At 45.4% G+C, this 20,728-nt stretch overlaps 1 protein-coding gene across 2 annotated transcripts in view; it reads right to left on the bottom strand.

Moving 5' to 3' along the window:
• VCL (vinculin) overlaps positions 1-20,728 on the bottom strand; it is a 244,333-nt gene that overhangs the window by 90,869 nt on the left and 132,736 nt on the right. For both annotated transcript variants that reach the window (XM_077250781.1, XM_077250783.1), the window contains exon 3: positions 1,095-1,245. In XM_077250781.1, coding sequence (XP_077106896.1) covers positions 1,095-1,245 — 151 coding nt within the window. The remainder of the gene's footprint in view (positions 1-1,094; positions 1,246-20,728) is intronic.

The following is a 20,728-nucleotide window of genomic DNA, read 5'->3' as shown; positions in this document are numbered from 1 at the left end:
AATGTGTTATTTACCCCTGCGCATTTCTATTATGGAATGGGTGCAGAAATGCTGCAGATCTGCACAAAAGAAATGACATGGTCCTTTTTTGAATCTGCTGTGTTTTCCATGCAGATTTTTCCACACCATTAGCACAGCATTTTTTTGCCATTGATTTATATTGTACTGTAAATCACTTGCAGATCTGCAGTGTTTCTGTGTGGAAAAAACACTGCAGTTCTGCAGGAAATCTGCAACGTGTGCACATATCCTTAGTCATGAGGATGAAGGGGTTAAAAAAAAAAAAAAGGGAAGTAAAACTTGATTTTCCTGCAACAGGGCTTTACAGGATTCCATAGATGGCAGACACGAAGGTCACTGTTTGACCTCTGGCTATCGTGGCATCTCCTTTGACACCCAGTGATTGCTTTCCTCTCTGTAAACCATCTAGATGCTGCTGTGGCTACTGAAAATGGCATCTAGCGAGCTAGGGTAAGTTCACACAGGGCGTTTTTGTTGCTTTTTTTTTCTGCAGCAAAACCTGATCTTCTTGGCAGGAAAGAAGCTGCGCCAAAAAGGCAGGTTTCGGTGCGGTTTTTTTCCTCTTTGTCCATGCTAATGTCCTTGGATTTTCAGCAGCCAAAATGAAGCAAATAATGATACCTGCTATTTTGCAGCGTTTTTTCAACACCCATTCAAGTCAATGGGTGAAAAAACGCAGCAAAGACGCTGAAAGAAGTGACATGCTCTATGTCCAAAAAACACAGCAAAGCACAAAATACTGAGCAAACAAAAAACCAATGTGTGTGCATGAGATTTCTGAAATTTCATAGGCTTTGCTGGTATTGTAAAAAGCAGCTGAAAATTAGCATAAAAAAACGCAGCAAAAACGCCCTGTGTGAACTTACCCTTAAGCGTCCATCATCGATGCTAGCACACATCTTGTGCTTCTTTGCCATGTTCAAAGTAACTCATTGTAAGACAATAAATATTACATTAATTGTCCTTTAATGCATTTTGCTGCACGTCGTCTGCAAAAGAAAAACTGCGTGCAAAAATATATGAATGTGAAAAAAATTAGCAAGTACCATGACACCAACACACACAGTACCTACCTCAGCTTCATCGAATGTCAACAGCAAGTCTGAAGTGCCAGACAGAATGCCTCTGGACCCATCGATGAGATAGTCACGAGCTGGGACAGAGTACGGGTCAGCATGGAGCATTTGAGCGGCTTGGACCAGTTTTGCACAAGCATTTTCTACTCTACAAGAAATAAAAAGGAAGTACTTAGAATACAATTCTGATGTCACAAGACCTACATTGCAATGAGCATTAGTAGGCTAGGTTCACACCGGGCGTTTTTGCTGCTTTTTTAATGCTAATTATTTTCAGCTGCTTTTTACAGCACCAGCAAAGCCTATGAGATTTCAGAAATCTCATGCACACACATTGGTTTTTTGTCATCAGGATTTTGTGCTTTGCAGCATTTTTTTGACACAGCATGTCACTTCTTGCAGCGCTTTTCACCCATTAACTTGAATGGATGGTGAAAAAACGCTGCAAATACACGTTGACTTTTTTGCAGTGTATTTGCTGCAGAAAAGTCAAGGAGAGCCGGATGTGACCTCACACTCGGCTCTGCTACCTCTAGATGGCAGGTTGCATGGTGCGTCCATACAGCCTGTCATCCAGCAGAGCGGATCCAAACCCCATTCACCTGAATTTGGGGCCCAACATTACAGTGTTTGACATGCTGTCATATGCATGACAGCGCCGCAAACACCGCTTCTGATCGGCAGGGAAATCAGACAGCGCGAGCGTTCAGCTGTTATCGGAGGAACTTTACAGTGCATTTTCCCACAGCCCAGAGTTCACCACAGTTCAGGCTGTGAGGAACCATAGCTTCAGTGACGTCACTGCTAGTCACTGAAGCTGCTCTCGCAGCATCTCATTCGTTAGTGGTTTTCAGCCAGGAAGGTCGCATCTTAGCACCGTCCAGGTTGAAAACTGTATATCCCCCAGATATGGATTACTGCGTGGGACACGACTGACAGGTATGGTATATTGTTGTTGTTTTTTTATTTTACTTTTATTACAGGAGATCGAGGGCTTCGCAGGAATTAGGTGTGGTCGTAAGTATGGTTTAATTAAGAATAATAAAGGAGTCTGTGTCTTTCTTTCAATTAAAGGACTTTATTCGGGCTGTGTCTTTAGTTACCATGCAAATATAGGATTAGTAATGGAGGCGTCTTATTGACACCTCTCTGTTACTAACCTTGGGGCTTGATGACACCTGAAGGTGACATCAACTTACCCCACTTGCCACCCCTACAGGGAACTTGGGAAGAGCGGGGCTAAGTGCTAGAATTGGTGCATCTGAAACATGCGCCTTTTCAGAGGCAGCTGAGAGCTGACGTTTTTAGCCAGGGGGGAAGGGCCAGTATCCATGGCCCCTTCCTAGGCAATTAATATCAGCCCACGGCTGTCTTCATAAGCTTTGCTGGCTATTAATTATAGGGGGACCCCATCTCATTTTTTTGGGGGTCCCCCATTTTAAAAGCCAATAAAGGCTAAGTATACAGTTGTGAGCTGATATTATTAGACGGGGAAGCTCCATGGGTAATACCCCATTCCCAAGCTATAAATATCTGCCCTCAGTCACTGGCTTACCCTCATCTGGTTTTGAAAATTGCGCGAGAGCCCACACCATTTGTTCCCGAAAAGTAATCTTTAATTAATTAAATACAAGTACAGTAGCATGCACACACACTGTACTAATTGTATTTGTCATCTATATATCTACCTATTCTGTATGTATTTACTGTATGTAATCCATCTCTTCCATCCTGTCGGCTCCTGCTGTGATATTACACTACCGCAGTGCTGAATTACCAGCTTTTCTTCTATCTCTCTAGAGAGACACATATATACAGTACATAGCAAATGTTTGGAAACACCTCATTTAAAGATTTTTCTGTATTTTCATGACTATGAAATTGTACATTCACACTGAAGGCATCAAAACTATGAATTAACACATGTGGAATTATATACTTAAAGTGTGAAACAACTGAAATTATCTATCCATCCATCCATCTATCTATCTATCTATAATTGTCTAAGGGGTACTTCCGTCTTTCTGTTGGCAACTTCCATCACGGAAATCCCACGTCGCGGATTGGTCTCGCCAGCTGCCTGTCATGGCCTCCCCTGCCTCCCCTGCAGTCAGTGCCCGGCGCCCGCATACTCCCCTCCGGTCACCGCTAACACAGGGTTAATGCCAGCGGCAACGGACCGCGTTGTGCCGCGGGTAACGCACTCCGTTATCGCTGCTATTAACCCTGTGTGTCCCCAACTTTTTACTGTTGATGCTGCCTATGCAGCATCATTAGTAAAAAGATGTCATGTTAAAAATAATAAAAAACACCAAAAAACCTGCTATTCTCACCCTCCGTAGTCCGCCGAGGCGCGCGCGGCTCCCGCCATCTTCCGTTCCTACAGATGCATTGTGAAATTACCCAGAAGAGTTAGCGGTCTCGCGAGTCATGTGGGTAATTTCGCAATGCATCCTGGGAACGGAAGATGGCGGCAGCCGAGCGCGCATCTCCAGAGCTTCGCTGGATCCCGGCGGGTGAGTATATACCGTATATACTCGAGTATAAGCCGAGATTTTCAGCCCAAATTTTTGGGCTGAAAGTGCCCCTCTCGGCTTATACTCGAGTCATGATCGGTGGTGGGGTCGGCGGGTGAGCACTGTCATATACTCACCTAGTCCCGGCATTCCTGTCGCTCCCCCTGCCTGTCACACTGTCTTCGGTGCCGCAGCCTCTTCCCCTGAGCAGTCACATGGGACCGCTCATTAGAGAAATGAATAGGCAGCTCCACCTCCCATAGGGGCGGAGCCGCCTATTCATTTCTCTAATGAAGCGGTGCCGGTGACCGCTGATAGAGAAAGAGGCCGCGGCACCGAAGACAGGCAGGGGGAAGGAGCGGGACGCCGGGAGCAGGTAAGTATGACATATTCACCTGTCCTCGCGCCGTCTTCCCGGCGTCTCTCCGCTCTGACTGTTCAGGCAGAGGGCGCGATGACGCATATAGTGTGCGCGCCGCCCTCTGCCTGATCAGTCAGTGCAGGGAGACGCCGGGAAGATGGCGCCGAGGAGCTGCAAGCAAGACAGGTGAGTATGTTTTTTGTTTTTTTTTTATTGCAGCAGCAGCAACAGCTATGGGGCAATAATGGACGGTGCAGAGCACTATATGGCACAGCTATGGGGCAACGGTGCAGAGCACTATATGGCACAGCTATGGGGCAATGGTGCAGAGCACTATATGGCACAGCTATGGGGCAATGGTGCAGAGCACTATATGGCACAGCTATGGGGCAATGGTGCAGAGCACTATATGGCACAGCTATGGGGCAACGGTGCAGAGCACTATATGGCACAGCTATGGGGCAACGGTGCAGAGCACTATATGGCACAGCTATGGGGCAACGGTGCAGAGCATTATATGTATGGCACAGCTATGGGGCAACGGTGCAGAGCACTATATGGCACAGATATGGGGCAACGGTGCAGAGCACTATATGGCACAGCTATGGGGCAATAATGGATGGTGCAGAGCACTATATGGCACAGCTATGGGGCAACGGTGCAGAGCACTATATATATGGCACAGCACTATATGGCACAGCTATGGGGCAACGGTGCAGAGCACTATATGGCACAGCTATGGGGCAACGGTGCAGAGCACTATATGGCACACCTATGGGGCAATGGTGCAGAGCACTATATGGCACAGCTATGGGGCAATGGTGCAGAGCACTATATGGCACAGCTATGGGGCAATAATGGACGGTGCAGAGCACTGTTGTGAATTTGCTTTTTGCTCCCTCTAGTGGTTACTAGTTTTTTGACTCTGGTTTTTCTGTCATCCCTTTTATCCGCACCTGGGTCGTTAGTTAGGGGTGTTGCTATATTAGCTCCCTGGACCTTCAGTTCAATGCCTGGCAACGTAGTTATCAGAGCTAGTCTGCTGTGCTCTTGTCTACTGATCCTGGTTCCAGTTATATCAGCTAAGTCTGCCTTTTGCTTTTTGCTATTTGTTTTGGTTTTGTATTTTTGTCCAGCTTGTTCCAAATCTGTATCCTGACCTTTGCTGGAAGCTCTAGGGGGCTGGTGTTCTCCCCCCGGACCGTTAGACGGTTCGGGGGTTCTTGAATTTCCAGTGTGGATTTTGATAGGGTTTTTGTTGACCATATAAGTTACCTTTCTTTATTCTGCTATCAGTAAGCGGGCCTCTCTGTGCTAAACCTGGTTCATTTCTGTGTTTGTCATTTCCTCTTACCTCACCGTCATTATTTGTGGGGGGCTTCTATCCAGCTTTGGGGTCCCCTTCTCTGGAGGCAAGAAAGGTCTTTTGTTTTCCTCTACTAGGGGTAGCTAGATTCTCCGGCTGGCGCGTGTCATCTAGAATCAACGTAGGAATGATCCCCGGCTACTTCTAGTGTTGGCGTTAGGAGTAGATATATGGTCAACCCAGTTACCACTGCCCTATGAGCTGGATTTTTGTATTCTGCAGACTTCCACGTTCCTCTGAGACCCTCGCCATTGGGGTCATAACAGTTTGCCAGGCCAGTATTAAATGTTTAATGCATTGCAGAAGAGGGATTATAAGAAAGAAGATTCTGAGTTTTTTTTTTCTTCTTCCCCTTTACCTCAGAGTGGCTATGCTTGCTGCAGACATGAATGTCCAGACCTTGATTACAAGTGTGGACCAGCTGGCTACTCGTGTGCAGGGCATACAAGACTATGTTATCAGAAATCCTAGGTCAGAACCTAAAATACCGATTCCTGAACTGTTTTCCGGAGACAGGTTTAAGTTTAGGAATTTCGTGAATAATTGTAAATTGTTTTTGTCCCTGAGACCCTGTTCATCTGGAGATTCTGCTCAGCAAGTAAAAATTGTTATTTCGTTCTTACGGGGCGACCCTCAGGATTGGGCTTTTTCGCTGGCGCCAGGAGATCCGGCATTGGCTGATCTTGATGCGTTTTTTCTGGCGCTCGGTTTACTTTATGAGGAACCCAATCTTGAGATTCAGGCAGAAAAGGCCTTGCTGGCTATGTCTCAGGGGCAGGACGAGGCTGAAGTGTATTGCCAAAAATTTCGGAAATGGTCCGTGCTGACACATTGGAACGAGTGTGCACTGGCCGCTAATTTTAGAAATGGCCTTTCTGAAGCCATTAAGAATGTTATGGTGGGTTTTCCCATTCCCACAGGTCTGAATGATACTATGGCACTGGCTATTCAAATTGACCGGCGGTTGCGGGAGCGCAAAACCGCAAATTCCCTCATGGTGTTGTCTGAACAGACACCTAATTCGGTGCAATGTGATAGAAAAACCGCAAATTCCCTCATGGTGTTGTCTGAACAGACACCTGATTTAATGCAATGTGATAGAATCCTGACTAGAAATGAGCGGAAAATTCATAGACGCCGGAATGGCTTGTGCTACTACTGTGGTGATTCTACACATGTTATCTCAGCATGCTCTAAACGTATAGCTAAGGTTGTTAGTCCTGTCACCGTTGGTAATTTGCAACCTAAATTTATTCTGTCTGTAACTTTGATTTGCTCACTGTCATCTTATCCTGTCATGGCGTTTGTAGATTCAGGTGCTGCCCTGAGTCTCATGGATCTCTCATTTGCTAAGCGCTGTGGTTTTACTCTTGAACCATTAGAAAATCCTATTCCTCTTAGGGGTATTGATGCTACACCATTGGCAGCAAATAAACCGCAGTATTGGACACAGGTTACCATGTGCATGACTCCTGAACACCGCGAGGTGATACGTTTCCTGGTTTTACATAAAATGCATGATTTGGTTGTTTTAGGGCTGCCATGGTTACAGACCCATAATCCAGTCCTGGACTGGAAGGCTATGTCAGTCTCAAGTTGGGGCTGTCGTGGTATTCATGGGGATTCCCTGCCTGTGTCTATTGCTTCTTCTACGCCTTCGGAAGTTCCGGAGTATTTGTCTGATTATCAGGATGTCTTTAGTGAGTCTGAGTCCAGTGCACTGCCTCCTCATAGGGACTGTGACTGTGCTATAGATTTGATCCCAGGCAGTAAATTTCCTAAGGGAAGACTGTTTAATCTGTCGGTACCTGAACATACCGCTATGCGTTCATATATCAAGGAGTCTCTGGAGAAAGGACATATTCGTCCGTCTTCTTCCCCTCTTGGTGCGGGATTCTTTTTTGTGGCAAAAAAGGACGGATCTTTGAGACCTTGTATTGATTATCGGCTTTTAAATAAGATCACTGTCAAATTTCAGTATCCTTTACCGCTGTTGTCTGACTTGTTTGCCCGGATTAAGGGTGCCAAGTGGTTCACCAAGATAGACCTTCGTGGTGCGTACAACCTTGTGCGCATTAAGCAAGGTGATGAATGGAAAACCGCATTCAATACGCCCGAAGGTCATTTTGAGTACTTGGTGATGCCTTTTGGGCTCTCCAATGCGCCTTCAGTTTTTCAGTCCTTTATGCATGACATTTTCCGGAAGTATCTGGATAAATTTTTGATTGTTTATCTGGATGATATTTTGGTTTTTTTCTGATAATTGGGATTCGCATGTGGAGCAGGTCAGGTTGGTCTTTAAAATTTTGCGTGAAAATTCTTTGTTTGTCAAGGGCTCAAAGTGTCTCTTTGGTGTACAGAAGGTTCCCTTTTTGGGGTTCATTTTTTCCCCTTCTGCTGTGGAGATGGACCCAGTCAAGGTCCGAGCTATTCTTGATTGGACTCAGCCCTCGTCAGTTAAGAGTCTTCAGAAGTTCTTGGGCTTCGCTAACTTCTACCGTCGTTTTATCGCTAATTTTTCTAGCATTGTGAAACCTTTGACGGATATGACCAAGAAGGGCTCCGATGTAGCTAACTGGGCTCCTGCTGCCGTGGAGGCTTTCCAGGAGTTGAAACGCCGGTTTACTTCGGCGCCTGTTTTGTGCCAGCCTGACGTCTCACTTCCCTTTCAGGTTGAGGTGGATGCTTCGGAGATTGGGGCAGGGGCCGTTTTGTCGCAGAGAGGCCCTGGTTGCTCTGTTATGAAACCTTGTGCCTTTTTCTCTAGGAAGTTTTCGCCTGCCGAGCGAAATTATGATGTGGGCAATCGGGAGTTGTTGGCCATGAAATGGGCATTTGAGGAGTGGCGTCATTGGCTCGAGGGTGCTAAGCATCGTGTGGTGGTCTTGACTGATCACAAAAATCTGATGTATCTCGAGTCTGCTAAACGCCTTAATCCGAGACAGGCCCGCTGGTCATTGTTTTTCTCCCGCTTTGATTTTGTTGTCTCGTATTTACCAGGTTCAAAGAATGTGAAGGCCGATGCTCTTTCTAGGAGCTTTGTGCCTGATGCTCCTGGAGTCGCTGATCCTGTTGGTATTCTTAAAGATGGAGTTATCTTGTCAGCTATTTCTCCGGATCTGCGACGTGTGTTGCAGAGATTTCAGGCTGATAGGCCTGAGTCTTGTCCACCTGACAGACTGTTTGTCCCGGATAAGTGGACCAGCAGAGTCATTTCCGAGGTTCATTCCTCGGTGTTGGCAGGTCACCCGGGAATTTTTGGCACCAGAGATCTGGTGGCCAGGTCCTTTTGGTGGCCTTCCTTGTCAAGGGATGTGCGGTCATTTGTGCAGTCCTGTGGGACTTGTGCTCGAGCTAAGCCTTGCTGTTCTCGTGCCAGCGGTTTGCTCTTGCCCTTGCCTGTCCCGAAGAGACCTTGGACACATATCTCCATGGATTTCATTTCTGATCTTCCGCTATCTCAGGGCATGTCCGTTATCTGGGTGATATGTGATCGCTTTTCCAAGATGGTCCATTTGGTTCCTATGCCTAAGCTGCCTTCCTCTTCCGATCTGGTTCCTGTGTTTTTTCAGAACGTGGTTCGTTTGCACGGCATCCCTGAGAATATTGTGTCAGACAGAGGATCCCAGTTCGTTTCCAGGTTCTGGCGATCCTTTTGTAGTAGGATGGGCATTGATTTGTCGTTTTCGTCTGCTTTCCATCCTCAGACTAATGGACAGACGGAGCGAACTAATCAGACTTTGGAGGCTTATTTGAGGTGTTTTGTCTCTGCTGATCAGGACGATTGGGTGACATTCTTGCCGTTGGCTGAGTTTGCCCTTAATAATCGGGCTAGTTCCGCCACCTTGGTTTCGCCTTTTTTCTGCAACTCTGGTTTCCATCCTCGTTTTTCTTCGGGTCATGTGGAGCCTTCTGACTGTCCTGGGGTGGATTCTGTGGTGGATAGGTTGCAGCAGATCTGGAATCATGTGGTGGACAACTTGAAGTTGTCACAGGAGAAGGCTCAGCGCTTTGCCAACCGCCGCCGCGGTGTGGGTCCCCGACTACGCGTTGGGGATTTGGTATGGCTTTCTTCCCGCTTTGTTCCTATGAAGGTCTCCTCTCCCAAATTTAAACCTCGTTTTATTGGGCCTTACAAGATATTGGAAATCCTTAATCCTGTATCTTTTCGTCTGGATCTTCCTGTGTCGTTTGCTATTCACAATGTATTTCATAGGTCCTTGTTGCGGCGGTACATTGTGCCTGTAGTTCCTTCTGCTGAGCCTCCTGCTCCGGTGTTGGTTGAGGGCGAGTTGGAGTACGTGGTGGAGAAGATCTTGGATTCTCGCCTCTCCAGGCGGAGGCTTCAGTACCTGGTCAAGTGGAAGGGCTATGGTCAGGAGGATAATTCCTGGGTGGTCGCCTCTGATGTTCATGCGGCCGATTTAGTTCGTGCCTTTCATGCCGCTCATCCTGATCGCCCTGGTGGTCGTGGTGAGGGTTCGGTGACCCCTCACTAAGGGGGGGGTACTGTTGTGAATTTGCTTTTTGCTCCCTCTAGTGGTTACTAGTTTTTTGACTCTGGTTTTTCTGTCATCCCTTTTATCCGCACCTGGGTCGTTAGTTAGGGGTGTTGCTATATTAGCTCCCTGGACCTTCAGTTCAATGCCTGGCAACGTAGTTATCAGAGCTAGTCTGCTGTGCTCTTGTCTACTGATCCTGGTTCCAGTTATATCAGCTAAGTCTGCCTTTTGCTTTTTGCTATTTGTTTTGGTTTTGTATTTTTGTCCAGCTTGTTCCAAATCTGTATCCTGACCTTTGCTGGAAGCTCTAGGGGGCTGGTGTTCTCCCCCCGGACCGTTAGACGGTTCGGGGGTTCTTGAATTTCCAGTGTGGATTTTGATAGGGTTTTTGTTGACCATATAAGTTACCTTTCTTTATTCTGCTATCAGTAAGCGGGCCTCTCTGTGCTAAACCTGGTTCATTTCTGTGTTTGTCATTTCCTCTTACCTCACCGTCATTATTTGTGGGGGGCTTCTATCCAGCTTTGGGGTCCCCTTCTCTGGAGGCAAGAAAGGTCTTTTGTTTTCCTCTACTAGGGGTAGCTAGATTCTCCGGCTGGCGCGTGTCATCTAGAATCAACGTAGGAATGATCCCCGGCTACTTCTAGTGTTGGCGTTAGGAGTAGATATATGGTCAACCCAGTTACCACTGCCCTATGAGCTGGATTTTTGTATTCTGCAGACTTCCACGTTCCTCTGAGACCCTCGCCATTGGGGTCATAACAGAGCACTATATGGCACAGCTATGGGGCAATGGTGCAGAGCACTATATGGCACAGCTATGGGGCAATGGTGCAGAGCACTATATGGCACAGCTATGGGGCAATGGTGCAGAGCACTATATGGCACAGCTATGGGGCAATGGTGCAGAGCACTATATGGCACAGCTATGGGGCAACGGTGCAGAGCACTATATGGCACAGCTATGGGGCAACGGTGCAGAGGATTATATATATGGCACAGCTATGGGGCAACGGTGCAGAGCATTGTATATATGGCACAGCTTTATGTGGAGCATCTATGGGGCCATAATGAACGGTGCAGAGCATTATATGTGGCACAGCTTTATGTGGAGCATCTATGGGGCCATAATGAACGGTATGGAGTATCTATTTTTAATTTTGAAATTCACCGGTAGCTGCTGCATTTTCCACCCTAGGCTTATACTCGAGTCAATAAGTTTTCCCAGTTTTTTGTGGCAAAATTAGGGGGGTCGGCTTAGGCCATGTTCACACGCTGCGGTTTTTACCGCGGAACCGCCGCGATTTTGATGCTGCGGGTCCGCAGCAGTTTCCATAGCGTTTACATTAACATGTAAACCCTATGGAAACCGCAAACCGCAGTGCACATGCTGCGGGAAAAACCGCGCAGAAACGCAGCGGTTTACAACCCGCAGCATGTCACTTCTTTGTGCAGAATCGCTGCGATTCTGCACCCATAGAAATGCATTGAACCGCTTACTTCCCGCATGGGGCTGTGCCCACGTTGCGGGAAGTAAGCGGATAATGTGCGGGTGGTACCCGGGGTGGAGGAGAGGAGACTCTCCTCCAGGCCCTGGGAACCATAAAACAGTGTAAAAAAAAGAATTAAAATAAAAAATGAAGCTATACTCACCTCTCAGCGCTGCCCGCGGCCGTCCGGTCTCAGTTGCTGTGCCGAACAGGACCTGTGGTGACGTCGCGGTCACATGACCGTGATGACGCCGCGGTCACATGACTGTGACGTCACGAAGGTCCTTGTCGGCACAGCCGCTTGCAGCGCCGGGGAGATCGCGACGTCAGAGGGTGAGTATAAGGCCAATTTTTATTATTTTTTACATTACTATTGATGCTGCATATTGCTGCATATGCAGCATCAATAGTACAGCAGTAATCCCGCAGCGGAAACCGCGGAACAAACCGCGATAAATCTGCAGGGATAACCACAGCGGTTTTGCCCTGCAGATTTTCAATTCCGCTGCGGGATTAACCCGCAGAGGAACCCGCAGCGTGTGAACATGGCCTTATACTCGGGTCGGCTTATACTGGAGTATATACGGTAACTATTTTTTATTATAATTATTTTTTTAAACAGGGATATGGTGCCCACACTGCTGCATACTACGTGGGCTGTGTTATATACCGCGTGGCTGCTATATACTACCTGGCCAGTGTTATATACTATGTGGGCTGTATTTTGTACTGCATGGGCTGTGCTATATATTACGTGGCCTGTGTTATATACTACGTCGCCTGTGTTATATACTGCGTGGGCTGTGTTATATAGTACGTGGGCTGTGTTATATACTGTTTGGCCTGTGTTATATACTGTGTGGCCACTGTTATATATTGCGTGGCCTGTATTAACGCATCGGGTATTCTACAATATGTATGTATGTATGTATGTATGTATGTATGTATGTATGTATGTATGTATGTATATATGTATGTATGTATGTATGTATGTATGTATGTATGTATGTATGTATGTATGTATGTATGTATGTATATAGCAGCCACATAGTATATAGCAAAGGCCACGTACTATTTGTCTGCTATATACTACATGGCTCCTATATACTATGTGACCTGTGCTATATACTATGTGGCTGCTATATACATACATACATACATATTCTAGAATACCCGATGTGTTAGAATCGGGCCACCATTTAGTGTCCTATATTCTAGGTTCTTCAAAGTAGCCACCTTTTGCTTTGATGACTGCTTTGCACATTCTTGGCATTCTATTGATGAGCTTCAAGAGGTAGTCACCGGGAATGGTTTTCAATTCACAGATGTGCCCTGTCAGGTTTAATAAGTGGGATTTCTTGCCTTATAAATGGTGTTGGGACCATCAGTTGTGTTGTGCAGAAGTCTGGTGGATACACAGCTGATAGTCCTACTGAATAGCTGTAAGGCTATGTGCACACGTTCAGGATTTCTTGCAGAAATATCCTGAGCAAAACTGGACATTTTCTGCAAGAAATCTGCATGCGTTTTTTGCGCGGTTTTTACCGCGTTTTTACTGGCTTTTTTTGCGGATTTTTCCGGAGGTTCCCAATGCAATAATATAGTGGGAAATCCGCAAAATTAATTAACATGCTGCGTTTTTTACCGCGATGCTTTTTTTCGAGGAAAAAAACGCATCATGTGCACAACAATTGCAGAATGCATTCTAAATGATGGGATGCATAATGTATATGTTTTTTTCGCGTTTTTATAGCAAAAAAAACGTGAAAAATCTGCAACGTGCACACAGCTTTAGATTTTGTATTATGGCTTCATTACTTTAAGACAGTGTGTGTGTGTGTGTGTGTGTGTGTGTGTGTGTGTGTGTGTGTGTGTGTGTGTGTGTGTGTGTGTGTGTGTGTATGTATACACACACACACACACACACATTATATATACATATAATTAAGTGTCTCTTTCTTTTGTGTTCGCTTGTATTTATGTTTAGCTGCCATTTTTTGACCAGGGATCCTCCCTCCTTTGTCAACATAGTGTCTTCCAGCAGCTGGCTCAGAGACACCATATCAAGGTCGAGGACTGAGAAGACCCCTGATCCACATAGTGCAGAATGAACCAGAACTGTCAAGTGTATATACACACACACACACACACACACACATATATGCATATATGAGAGAGAGATATCACACGCACCGTATATGCTCAAGTATAAGCTGAGAATTTCAGCGCATTGTTTTAGGCTGAAATTGCCCCTCTCGGCTTATACTCGAGTCATTCCCAGGGGTTGGCAGGGGAAGGGGAGCGGCAGATGTTTAATCATACTCACCTGTTCCTGGCGCGGTCCCTGCATGTGCCTGGTTCTCCGGGCGCTGGCAGCTTCTTCCTGTATTGAGCGGTCACATAGTACCGCTCATTACAGTAATGAATATGGACCCGACTCCACACCCATAGGGGTGGAGCAGCATATTCATTACTGTAATGAGCGGTACCATGTGACGGCTCAATACAGGAAGAAGCTGTCAGCGCCCGGAGAACCAGGGATGTGCAGGGACCGCGCCAGGAGCAGGTGAGTATAACGAGGGCATTGCGCTATATTAATCTTTCCACGTTCCACCACCGGCGCCGCTGTGTCTTCCGTATCCTCTGCAGTGACGCTCAGGTCCGAGGGCGCGATGACGTGATTAGTGTGCGCGCCACCCTCTGCCTGAACTTCAGTGCAGAGGACGCGGAAGACACAGCGGCACTCAGTGGAACGTGGAAAGGTGACTATAGCAAGTGCCGGGGGCCTGAGAGACGAAAGGAGAGTATGTGATTTTTTTTATTTATTTTTTAGTCGCAGCTACAGCATATGGGGCAATTGTCTGTATGGAGCATCTTATGGGGCCATAATCAGCATTTGTGCAGCATTATATGGGGCAAATGTCTGTATAGAGCATCTTATGGGGCCATAATCAGCATTTGTGGAGCGTTATATGGGGCATATTACTCTATGGAGCATCTTATGGGGCCATAATCAGCATTTGTGCAGCATTATATGGGGCAAATGTCTGTATAGAGCATCTTATGGGGCCGTAATCAGCATTTGTGGAGAATTATATGGAGCAAATGTGTCTATGGAACAGCTTATGGGGCCATAATCAGCATTTGTGGAGCATTATATGGGGCATATTACTCTATGGAGTATCTTATGGGGCCATATTCAGCATTTGTGCAGCACTGTATGGGGCAAATGTCTGTATGGAACATCTTATGGGGTCATAATCAGCATTTGTGCAGCATTGCATGGGGCAAATGTCAGTATGGAGCAACTTATGGGGTCATAATCAACATTTGTGCAGCATTATAAGGGGTATATATGTTAATATGGAGCATCTTATGGGGGCCTATCATGAACTGTATGGAGCATAACATGAGGCTCCTGATTAAATATGGATATTCAAAAACACTTAACCTACTGATGTCTTAATTAATTTTACTTTTATTGGTATCTATTTTTATTTTTGACAGTTACCGGTAGCTGTTGCATTTTCCACCCTAGGCTTATACTCGAGTCATTAAGTTTCCCGTTTTTTGTGGCAAAATTAGGGGTCTCAGCTTATACTCGGGTCAGCTTATACTTGAGTATATATGGTGTATATACAAGTGTATGTATGTATATATATATATATATATATATATATATATATATATATATATATATATATATACACACACACAGTATATATACATACATACATACATGCATACATACACAAACGCGCATACATATACACACACACATATACCAAAAACGCACCAAACGTGTTTTTGACACAGCTTCTTTCCTGCCAAGAAATCAGGTTTTCCTGCAGGAAAAAAAAAGCAACAAAACGCCTAGTGTGAACATACCCTTAAAGCTTAATTTTTATAAATTTATTTATGGATATTTTGGGTTGTCATTATGATTTAAAAAATAAAACACAGTAGTTTGACAATAAATAGCTTCACCTAACCACTAGTTTTGGTGTTATCATTCATATTCTCTGAAAAAAGGCCAGGAAAGCAAAAATTCTGCCGGGGTATGTAAACTTTTAGGCACAACAGTAATTAGTTCAAAGAGGTGCAATTAATACAGGTAATGAGTGCAGAGTATGAGGGCTTCTTAAAGAAAAACTAACAGGTATGTGAGCCAGAATTATTGCTGGTTGGTAGATCAAATACTTATTTCACGAAATAAAATGAAATTTAATTATGTAAAAATCATACAGTGTGATTTTCTGTGTTTTTTTTTTTTTTACAGATTCTCTCTCACAGTTGAAGTGTAAGCAAGACAAAAATTACAGATGACCTCTCCTCCATTCTTTGTGAAAGAGAAAACTTGCAAAATCTGCAGTGTATCAAATACTTATTCTGCCTGCTGTTTATAGGACTGGGCAAGGCTAGAGAAGTGGCTAAGGCTACTTTCACACTTCCGTCTTCCAAATCTGCACAGGATCTGTCAAGACGTTGAAATGACGGATACTGTGCAGATTGTGGAAAACGTGTGCACTGGGCCAGTCTTTCTGACGGACCCGTCGAGGATATGTGCACCTGTTGTGTATGCGTCTTCGCAGCAGTTTTCCGCTGCAAAAACGCATACACAACACAAACCAGGTTTTAAAATAAAAAAATAAAAATTGCAGTATTCTCACCTACCGGCCGTTCCTGCGCAGCAATGCTCCCGGCAGCGAGCGTTCCTAGTACTACATTGCGAAATCTCACGAGAAGTAGCGGTCTCGCGGGACCAAGATTTCACAATGTATTACTATGAACACTAGCTGCCGGGAGCATCGCTGTGCGGGAACGCCAATAGGTGAGAATACTGTGATTTTTTATTTATTTTTTATTATTTTTCACATTATATCTTGTTACTATTGATGCTGCATAGGCAGCATCAATAGTAGAAAGAGAAAGAGCGAGCGAGAGAGAATTTCCCTGATGGGAAATTCTTCCACCCATGCACTCTTTGAAAAGACGGGACCCGTCGCTGGATTCCCGCTTTTCACAGACAGCGTCGCTGACCGATTTTCCAACGTGCAGAAAAAACGTTCCTCTGAACGTTTTCTCTGCCGGACGGACCGTTTTTTTATGCAGGATCCAGTGGAAGACGGATGAAACGGACGGCCATCCGTCACAATCCGTCGCTATTACAAGTCTATGGGAAAATGCAGGATCCTGCATTCTCAAAAAAATCGACAGGTTGTGACGGAAGCTGAAAGACGGAAGTGTGAAAGAGGCCTTAGAGAATAAAAAAATGGCCCCTACACAGTATGATGTCCTTGCAGCTGCCCACATATACAGTAGCATACCTCCGCATACTTACCCGCCCCATCCTCCAAGAGAGTCATGAGTAAGGCTTCTTTTACACTTACCGTGTTTTTTTGCGGGCCTTTTTGCAGGCCGTATTGTTGCAATTTTCACGGTCTGCCGCAATAACGGACTGCAAAAAACTTGCAGATCGACGTTTTTGGGGGTTTCAATACTATGGCAAAAGTATTGGAAAAAAAGATGGCGCTCCGCAAAAACCGTAGTCACGATGCACCGCAAAAACAATCTTCCGCCTTACGGCGTACAGCGCTCCTACAAATTTTTACGGCCCGTTTTTGCGGCCTCATAGAAATGCATTGGGGGCCGCAAAAACAGGCCGAAAAAACATGGCAAGTGTAAAACCAGCCTTAGGACGGATGAGGTCCAAAACATGTCAGGTAGATGATATACACGGGCTGTATGTAGATTTTAATATAATTTAAATTAAGTTGGATGCTTTTTATGAAGGGCTCCCTAGATGATGGACTCTGTGGAGGGCATCAGAAAAAATAGTCTCCCCAAATATACAGCATGATGTCTCCCCCACTTTAACAAGCACAGTATGAAATTCCCACACAAGAATTTGACTTATGTGTACTCCTTCCATTCCTGCCAGTTTCTGCTGACCAGTCACATGATGTGATCTTAAAGTCCCTGCAGGAATTTCAGTCTTTAGACAGCATGGTGGAGCAGAAATTGATGTTCCCTGCTCCACCATTATGTTTAAGGCTTCTTTTACACATACCATTTTTTTTGCGGGCCTTTTTTGTGGGCTGTATCGCCGCAATTTTCACGGTTTGCAAAAAACTTGCGGATCACCGTTTTTCGGGTTCCCAATAATATAGCAAAAGTATTGGGGGGGAAAAAAAAAAAACGGCGGTCCGCAGAACCGGAAGCCACGGGACACCGCAAAAACAACCTTCCTTTGTTTTTGCGGCCCCATTGATCTACAATGGGGGCAGTGTCCGTAAGCCTTGAAAAAGATCGAGCAGGCTCAATCATTTTCACAGCTGTAAATACGGCCCTCATGGACATATGTCGCACCATGGAATTATTGCGGCCCGTTTTTGCAGCCCCATAGAAATCTATTGGGGCCACAAAATCACAGCAAGTGTAAAAAAAAGCCTTACTCTGTGTCCTGTGGACATGGTTACAATTAAAGTTGGGACATAACCCCCGAATCTGTGCGCCCGCCGGCATTAAAATACTCACCCAGCTCCCTCGATGCTTCCTCTCATCAGCGCCGCAGCTTGTCCTATATGAGCGGTCACGTGGTGCCGCTCATAACAGTGATGAATATGCGGCCCCACCCCTATGGGAAGTGGGGCCGCATATTCATCACTGTAATGAGCAGCACCACATGACCGCTCATACAGGACAAGCTGCGGCGCTGAGAGGAAGCATCGAGGGAGCTGGGTGAGTATTTTAATGCCAGCGGGCGGGTGCACAGGGGGTGGGAGGCGGCAGGTGACAAAGATCTTTATTTTACACACAAAAATAATGAAAAAACATTTTACATTCCTTCTCTCCAGCGAACGCTGCTGGGGAGAAGAAATGAATGGCGGCTTCAGCACCACACGCTGGGGGGACAGCGCTTACTGTAGCGCTGTCTCCTGCAACATCCGTGTGGTACTCAGTCGGCACACGGACAGCATCCGTGTGTGGTACGTGTTTACACGGACCCATTGACTTTAATGGGTCTGTGTGATCCGTGTGCTCCCATGAACACTGACATGTCTCCGAGTTTTGCACACGGACACACGGTGAAGACACGCTGACATGTGCAGAGACACATTGATTTTAATGTGTCTACGTGAGTCAGTGTCTCCGGTAAGTGAGAAAACTGTCACCACACGTACCGGAGCCACTGACGTGTGAAACAGGCCTAAGGTGGCTCCCTAGGATCTAAATTTAGTTTTAAATGCCCTAACCATTTTCCCCTTTGAGCCCCTCGCATCCATTTCAATAAAGGCCTTCACCCTGAAAACGGTCCTTCTGGTTGCTTTGACTTCAGCTCGACGTACCTGCGAGCTGCAAGCTATTTCAGTAAACCCTCCTTACACTACCTTTCAGGATGACAAAGTGATTATTAAAACAGACCCGGCCTTCCTTCCAAAGGTCAACTCAAAATTCCATAGAGACCAGGAAATAATTTTGCCCTCATTTTGCCCTCAACCAAAATCCCAGGGAGAACAAACCTTTCATTGTCTTGATGTCAGACGCTGCCTGCTTCATTACATAGAAGCCACAAAATCTTGGTGTCAGTCATCAGCCCTTTTTGTCTCCTTCCAGGGGACAAACAGGGGAAAAAAGGCCTCAAAGGCAACTATTGCACAGTGGTTGCGTACGGCTATTTCACTTTCACATTCCTCCTCTGGGCAAGTTTCTCCACAGGGTGTTACGGCTCACTCCACGCATGCTATCGCCACATCCTGGGCAGAAAGGGCAAATGCTTCCGTGGAACAGATTTGTAGAGCGGCATTATGGTCTTCACCTTCCACCTTCTTCCGACATTATAGGCTAGACTTAGGTCTGTCAAACCTTTCTTTTGGAATAAAAGTACTATCTGCTGTTGTCCCACCCTAGGAGTCTTTCTATTTCTTCCTCTCATGTACGGTGCTGTCATGGTGAAGATAAAAAAATAATTACTTACCAGTAATTCAATTTTCCAGAACCATGACAGCACTGCATTAATTCCCGCCCTATCTTGGTGATGGCTGTGCGATTCACAAAAAAAAAAAAATTATATATATATATATATTTTATTTAAGAATATTTGGTTGAGTGTGTACTAACAAGGTGGTAATCTTCCATACTCTGAAACAAACTGAGGAGAGAGGTGCTGCCTCTATCTTTTATCTCTGCTGCAGGTTTCCTGTTCCTGGGGGCGGATGCCATCTCTCACGTACGGTGCTGTCATGGTTCTGGAAAATCAAATTACCGGTAAGTAATTATCTTTTTTTTTTTTTTTTTTTAACTAAGCCGGATACACTTTAGCTCTCGTCCTCTCACAAGACGGTCATATGACAGAGCCGGCAGACAAGAGCTGCAATATGTGAGCAGCTGTCACAGACACCTCTAGATCTATGCCAGGTACTGGGGTTATTTTAGCCAATAATTGGGATGAATCCACAGTGTTCTTTGTAATGGCAATACAGTGCACTTCTCCTATCACAGCTCTGTACTGTCTATAAGGGCTGGGTGTGAGGAGATCTCAGGATTTTATAGTTGTCATTATCTTTATCAGTATATCTTAGGAGTGAAAGTGTGGGAGGAAACCAGAAAACCTGCAGCAAATACAAGGAGAACATACAAACTTACTGCAGATGTTGTCCTTCTGTGGGATTTAAATCCAGGACTCCAGTGCTACAAAGCAACAGTGCTAACCACTAAGCCAACGTGCTGCCCCATGTATAGTACAGTGGTAACCATTGAGTAGTTAAGACATCACTCTTCCCATATTACAGTGAAATAGTCGGTCATCTTCTCTGGAGGAGTCGGCTATTTTGTTCTCCATTATGATGCTGCCTTCTTACGACTGAGCAACGTCATACAGCGGAAAAAGTAAACACCTTTAGATAAGTATCTCTGCTAACACCCCACTGGCTAAAGGAGAAATCATATTAGGCACCCTAATATTTACAAACTAATATCTTAGCAAAGTAATAAAACAGGGTAGGGAAGGGTAGGCAGCCTATCCAGTAAAAAGTGGTGAAAAGCCTCTTTGATCCTTCAGGATGAAGGACTTTGTTCCGAAACACGCGTCGGGCGTCCGCACCACTGACCCCCAATAGACCACCACCAGGTAACATCTAATTTCACTACATATATTATCTCTATCCATGTCTGCACTATCATATATGTTGTCCCTGCACTTCTCGCTTGTTTTTTTGATATTGATTGATTATATTCTATTATGATTTATTGATCTCTTTTCATTCAAGTGAGTTGTTTTTTTTTTTTCTGGGACTTGGTTACTATTGTGGAGCAGCATTATGATTTGTGATGATTAGGTAATATGCAGACTATGTTGGGCACAGCGTTTTATATATTTACAATTATTTGCCGCCT

The sequence above is a fragment of the Ranitomeya variabilis genome, chromosome 4 (assembly GCF_051348905.1).
Source record: "Ranitomeya variabilis isolate aRanVar5 chromosome 4, aRanVar5.hap1, whole genome shotgun sequence".
NCBI lineage: Eukaryota > Metazoa > Chordata > Amphibia > Anura > Dendrobatidae > Ranitomeya > Ranitomeya variabilis.
This window is presented reverse-complemented; position numbering and strand designations above follow the sequence as displayed.